Source organism: Scyliorhinus canicula, chromosome 25, assembly GCF_902713615.1.
Source record: "Scyliorhinus canicula chromosome 25, sScyCan1.1, whole genome shotgun sequence".
Lineage (NCBI taxonomy): Eukaryota > Metazoa > Chordata > Chondrichthyes > Carcharhiniformes > Scyliorhinidae > Scyliorhinus > Scyliorhinus canicula.
The window spans coordinates 25,254,053-25,260,955 of record NC_052170.1 but is presented as its reverse complement, the minus strand read 5'-3'; the positions used below and the strand labels follow the sequence as shown (position 1 = coordinate 25,260,955).

At 48.0% G+C, this 6,903-nt stretch overlaps 1 protein-coding gene across 1 annotated transcript in view; it reads right to left on the bottom strand.

Moving 5' to 3' along the window:
* Nucleotides 1–317: 317 nt before the first annotated feature.
* The window catches only part of LOC119957023 (spliceosome RNA helicase DDX39B-like), a 30,221-nt gene continuing 23,635 nt past the window's right edge, over nucleotides 318–6,903 (bottom strand). The window contains exons 5-8 of the mRNA XM_038784606.1: nucleotides 5,874–5,983; nucleotides 5,589–5,733; nucleotides 4,768–4,915; nucleotides 318–520 (exon numbers count right to left, since the gene is read on the bottom strand). Of these exons, the coding sequence (XP_038640534.1) occupies nucleotides 504–520; nucleotides 4,768–4,915; nucleotides 5,589–5,733; nucleotides 5,874–5,983 (420 nt within the window). The 3' untranslated portion in view covers nucleotides 318–503. The remainder of the gene's footprint in view (nucleotides 521–4,767; nucleotides 4,916–5,588; nucleotides 5,734–5,873; nucleotides 5,984–6,903) is intronic.

Genomic DNA, 6,903 nt, shown 5'->3' with positions numbered 1-6,903 from the left:
GAGATACAGAAGTCTGAGAACATGCACGAACAGACTCAAAAACAGCCTCTTCCCCGCTGTCACCAGACTCCTAAATGACCCTCTTATGGACTGACCTCATTAACACTACACCCTGTATGCTTCATCCGATGCCAATGCTTATGTAGTTACATTGTATATATTGTGTTGCCCTATTATGTATGCTCATGTATTTTCTTGAATTTTGCTCAATTCCCTTTTCTCCCCATGTACTGAATGATCAGTTGAGCTGCTTGCAGAAAAATACTTTTCACTGTACCTCGGTACACGTGACAATAAACAAATCCAATCCAATCCAATCTGGTATAAAAGCTTCATTTTTCCTCCACACAAAATTTTTATCCACTGAAACAGTTTTAAAGAACATCTCAACAAAGGAATTTCAAAAGTAATCTTCCCCTCTTGTTGGTAGTCGGCATCCCTGATGCCCATTGAGTGACTGCAGTACGTTTCCATGGATGTTTGCAGTCTCACCCAGTGGTACCTTATCGGCTTTGTTCAACTGCAAGACAAGAACACATTTATCATCACTGAGCAGACAGAAAACTCAAATCATCCACTGAGACCCACTCCTGTGTGCAGCCTCCGTCCCCCACACCCGGCCAGAGAGAGTCGTGAATACAGCCCAGTCCATCACACAAACCTGCCTCCCATCCATTCACTCAGCCGACACTCCCGCAGCCTGGGGAAAGCAGGCAGCATCATCAAAGACCCCTCCCACCCAGCTTACTCACTCTTCCAACTTCTTCCATCAGGCGGGCGATACAGAAGTCTGAGAACACACACGGACAGATTTAAAAAACAGCTTCTTTCCCCACTGTTACCAGACTCCTGAACGGCTCTCTTATGGAATCAACTGATCTCTTCACACATCTTCACTACTGAGTAGCACTACACTCCTGTATGCTTCATTCAAAGCCTGTGATTGTGTATTTACATGGTGTTTGCCCTATGTTTTTTCATGTATAGAATGACCCTGTCTGGACAATACTTTCCACTGTGCCTCGGTACATCATCTCCAAACCCCCACCCCTCCAAAACAGGCCAAACTCCACCCGCCCACTCAATTAGCCTGTTTTGACCAGATTTCAGAAAATACCAAGATGCAATTCAGTAACAGCAAATACCTCTCTGGACGAATCAAACATCGAGAGATGAACCTCTTACCCAGATCAGACGAATCCCCATGACTACGCCGTGGGTTTAGAGGCAAGAAGTTATTTGTTAAATTTCCCTAGATTCTTGAATATACCGAAGGATTGGGAATTAACTCCACTATTGAAGAAAGTAAGGATGGGGAAAACAGAGTCATCATGACATCATCATCCAGTGAAGGAGGCTATTCGGCCCATCGAGTCTGCACTGGCCCTTGGAAAGGGCACCCTATTTAAGTCCACATCTCCACCCTATCCCCGTAACGCAGTAACCTCACCCAACCTTTTTGGACACTAAGGGGCAATTTAGCATGGCCAATCCACCTAACCTGCATGTCTTTGGACTGTGGGAGGGAACCGGCGCTTTGAATATACTTAACAACCCAGCCCTCTGCGGTAAGGAATTCCACAGATTCACTGCCCCCGAGAGAAGAAATTCCTCCAAAGATGTCATGGACAAAAGGGAATGTAAATGGTGACGCTAATGGCACATTAAGAGATCAGAATGTGTTAACGGCAAAACAGCGGTAGGCAGCATGTTAAAGGACAACTTGGAACAGGGAACAGATGACCCTTAGTAAGGTGGGGAGATGAGACGATGATGAGGTGAAAATGAATCAATGGAAGACATGAAAATAATTGGACAGAACTCAAAGGGGTGAAGGTGGAGGAGAGAGTTCACAGTGGCAAGTTGTTGAACTCAAGTCCGGGTGCCTAATGGGAAGATGAGGTGCTCTGTCCTGCCATTAACACATCTTGATCTCAATGTGCCACTATCAGCACCCTTCTCCATCATTATCACCATCATTCCCTTTGTCTTTCTGTCCATGAAATCTTTGTCAATCTCCACCTGGCCCCCTATCCAGCCCCACTGCTCCACCCCCTCCCCAAAAATAACACTCATCCTTTTTCCACTTCTGTCCAGCTTTGACAAAGTCATCCAGACTCAAAGCACGACATCTGTTCTCTCTGCAGATATCAGACCTGCTGAGGTTGTCCAGCATTTGCTGTTTTGTTTCAGATTCCACATCTGCAGTAATTTTCTTTTATAAAAAGGGCCCTATATCTAAGGAAGGATGTGCTGGCCTTGGAAAGGGTCCAGAGGAGGTTCACAAGAATGATCCCTGGAATGAAGAGCTTGTCGAATGAGGAACGGTTGAGGACTCTGGGTCTGTACTCGTTGGGAGTTTAGAAGGATGAGGGGGGATCTTATTGAATCTTATAAGATACTGCAAGGCCTGGATAGAGTGGACGTGGAGAGGATGTTTCCACTTGTCAAAAAAACTAGAACCGATGGACAGCACGGTAGCATTGTGGTTAACACAATTGCTTCACAGCTCCAGGGTCCCAGGTTCGATTCCTGGCTTGGGTCACTGTCTGTGCAGACTCCGCACATTCTCCCCATGTCTGCGTGGGTTTCCTCCGGGTGCTCCGGTTTCCTCCCACAGTCCAAAGATGTGCAGGTTAGGTGGATTGGCCATGATTAATTGCCTTTAGTGTCCAAAATTTCCCTTAGTGTTGGGTGGGGTTACTGGGTAATGGGGATAGGGTGGATGTGTGGGCTTGGGTAGGGTGCTCTTTCCAAGAGCTGGTGCAGACTCGATGGGCCGAATGGCCTCCTTCTGCACTGTAAATTCTATGAAATTTATGAAACCTGAGGCCACCATCTCAGACTAATGGGACGATCCTTTAAAACAGAGATAGAACACTACAGCGCAGTACGGGCCCTTCGGCCCTCGATGTTGCGCCGACCCGTGAAACCATCTGAAGACTATCTGACCTACACTATTCCATTTTCATCCATGTCTATCCAGTGACCACTTAAACGCCCTTAAAGTTGGCGAGTCTACTACTGTTGCAGGCAGGGCGTTCCGTACCCCTACTACTCTGAGTAAAGAAACTGCCTCTGACATCTGTCCTATATCTACCACCCCTCAATTTAAAGCTATGTCCCCTCGTGTTGGTCATCACCATCCGAGGAAAGAGACTCTCACTGTCCACCCTATCTAACCCTCTGACTATCTTGTATGTCTCTATTAAGTCACCCCTCAGCCTTCTCCTCTCTAACGAAAACAACCTCAAGTACCAGAGTCTTTCCTCGTAAGACCTTCCCTCCATACCAGACATCCTAGTAAATCTCCTCTGAACCCTTTCCAAAGCTTCCACATCCTTCCTATAATGTGGGTGACCAGAACTGCACGCAGTACTCCAGGAGCGGCCGCACCAGAGTCATGTACAGCTGCAGCATGACCTTGTGACTCCGAAACTCAATCCCCCTCCTGATAAAGGCTAGCACACCATATGCCTTCTTAACAGCCCTATTAACCTGGGTGGCAACTTTCAGGGATTTATGTACCTGGATGCCGAGATCTCTCTGTTCATCTACACTACCAAGAATCTTGCCATCAGCCCAGTACTCTGCATTCCTGTTTCTCCTTCCAAAGTGAAGCAAGTGAGGAGGAATTTCTTCAGCCAGAGGGTGGTGAATCTGTGGAACTCTTTGCCGCAGAAGGCTATGGAGGCTAAATCACCAAGTGACTTTAAGACAGAGATAGATAGGTTCTTGATTAATAAGGGGACCAGGGGTTATGGGGAGAAGGCAGGAGAATGGGGATGAGAAACATATCAGCCATAACTGACTGGCGGAACAGACTCGATGGGCCGAGTGGCCTAATTCTGCTCCTATGTCTTATGGTTATGGGAACATCTGGCTGAAGGAAGCTCTGGTCCAGAATAGATTATGAAGCTGCACCCATCCATAGATTCCCTACAGTTCAGGAAGCCATTCAGCCCATCGAGTCCACACCAACCCACTGAGAGAACACTCTACCTAGGCCCATTCCCCCGTAACCCCATTGAACCGCTTTGGACACTGTGGGGCAATTTGATCAAGCCATTCTTTGGACTGTGGGAGACCGAACAAACTCCACACAGACTTACCCAAGCTGGAAAATGAATCCGGGTCCCTGGCGCTGTGAGGCATCTGTGATAACCACTGTGCCACACCCACTTCTCAGCAATCCATCCAGTACCATTCAATTATGCATCCTACCCTCTCCGGTACATTATTTAAATTTTGCCCAACAGCATGAGTGGTTAGCACTGCTGCCTCTCAGTGCCAGGGAACCGGGTTCAATTCCGGACTTGGGTGACTGCGTGCAGTTTGCACGTTCTCCCCGTGTCTGCGTGGGTTTCTTGCGGTTTCCACCCACAGTCCAAAGACGTGCAGGTTAGGTGGATTGGCCATAATCAATTGCTCCATAGTATCCAGCTTAGGTGAGGTTATGGGGTTGCTGGGATAAGGTGGGGGTGTGGGCCTAGGTAGGGTGCTCATTCAGAGGGTTGTTGCAGACTCGATGGCCGAATAGTCTCCCTCTGCTCTGTAGGGACTCTATGGCTCTATTTTACTATCAGTTATCAGGCCTATCCCTACAGGAGACATCAGAACCATTATCCCTCACCCCCACCTCCACTACCTTCAAGCCCCGCAATCAATTCTCCACTGCCACCCCTCCCCCACAACCTCAACATTCACCCTCAGAAATTGTATAAATCTAATTCACCATCAGGAGAAAATCAAAAGGTGGGAACATACTGTAAGTGGAAATGTCGATTTCATCCGGCAGTTCAGCGACATTGACTTCAAAGCGATCTTGCACGTCATTCAGAACTTTAGCATCGGTCTCATCCGACACAAAGGTAATGGCCAAACCCTTGGTACCAAACCTCCCAGCACGAGCAACCTGCAGGCCGAGGGTTAGAAAAGGCAACATGTTGCATTTATTAAACCCAGCATAATTCAAGAGTGGGTTTATAACAGATCAATGTGCAGAGCCTCACCAATTAACGGCGCGAGTATCTAAACAGCGATGCTACTAGAATATTGAAACCTCTATAGGCATGCCCACAAATACTCACTCTCCTCCCGGGACTCCTCGTATTATTAACACTCCCCAAAAGTGAAGGGTTCTCTACTTGGCTTGAAGAGCTGCCGGAAGGTGCAGCTGTCAGGCGTGGACAGACCCTGGTTTGACCGAACGTCACGTGTCTAGGCTCAAGTCGAGCAGAAACCCCTCCACAAAACATTAACTTGCTCAGAGCTCCAAAGAGGAGTCATATTGGACTGGAAAGGTTCATTGTTTCCCTCTCCAGTTTCCAACACTGTTTTCATTTCAGATCCCCTGTACTTTGCTTCACCTTTCTCTTGCTCTGCTTATCTGCCCAATTTCTGCTGGCGGCTCAGCTTTCTAACATTGGTGCTTTCTCACTTATGCATGATGCAGATTGGTCATTAGGTGGGAGAAAGCTGTAGAAAAAGGTGGAGCTGTATGGAGCGGAACGAGAGTCTGTACACACTGTAATAAGTTCTAGGTGGCTTTAACGCAGGAATAGTGATCACAGAAAGGCAATGCTCACCCTGTGCAGGTATGTGTCAGAGTCCTCGGGCATGTCATAGTTGAAAACGATATTCACGCGCTCAATATCCATACCGCGACCAAACAGGTTGGTCGCGACCAGGATACGCCTCTGAAAATCTTTAAACTGCTGGTAACGCGACAACCTGGCAGAGGAGGGGAGGACAGGGAGAGAACAAAAAGCCTCGTTAGAGCATGCTGGTCTAGCATATTCAGTGAAAATATCAGCAAGAGCCCACGTGGGGGGAATGAAGCAGTTTTCCAACCAGGCTCCAGCAGTACAAACCTTTCTTCCTGCGCCATTCCTCGATGGATGGCGATTGCCGGGAAGTTCTGTTCCACGAGCAGCTGTGCTAATGCCACACAGCGCTGCACCGACTTCACAAAGATCACCACCTACAAAGGGGGGGGGTAAGGGACACCAGCGTTAAACCGGCATAGAGACTGCAGGGGCTACTGATAATTGTTGGGGAATGCTTTATTCTCAGGCACAGAGTGGGAGCACAAGAGCAGATTGAACCTAACAGAGTTCATGGGTATTTCCACAGGATTGCTGGGGGCAGAGGGACTGCAGCAAGGTATTTACCGACACTGTTCCATCCTGTGCTGCTCTGATAACGTGGCTCCAGCCTCGCGCGCTGGCTCACATACTGAGGGGACTGGCAGTAGACATAGCCATGGAGGTATGTTGGCTTGGTTCTGAGAAACTAGTAAAAGGAATTGAGACGGCAGCACTTTGCCGGGCCGAGCCAACAGCAGGGTGGACAGCAAATCTGCCCTTTGCTTTGCATTTTCTTTTCAGCTAAGGCAGCTATTTAAATTGGAGGGGGGGGGGGGGGCAGGAAATGGTGTTGCACAAGGATCGAGGCTGGGAGGGCAGTTATTAATGATTTGGATTTGCGTCAAGTAACTCAGTACCAGAATTCGCAGACACCACCAGGACCCGGTGCTTAAGTGGCAAATTAATCTTAAACAGATAACCAACGGGATTGAAATGACAGCGACATATGCTTTTGGGGGAGCATACATCAACTACACTGCAGAAAGTAAAAACTCAAAAGGAATCTAGGGATGAACAAATCATTCAGAGCAGAATTACAGGCCAGGAGAACAATTGAAACGGCCAATAAAGCACCGGGGTTTGCTTCCAGAGGAAGAAAATACACAAGTTCTATTAAACTTGTACAGTGTTGGACAGGCCACACCCACAAGTCCTGTGCACGCGGCTGTTAAAAAGGACACAAAACTCTCCCGAATTGTTGTAAAACCCCCCTCTGGTTCACCAATAGGGAAGGCAATCTACCGCCCTTACCCGG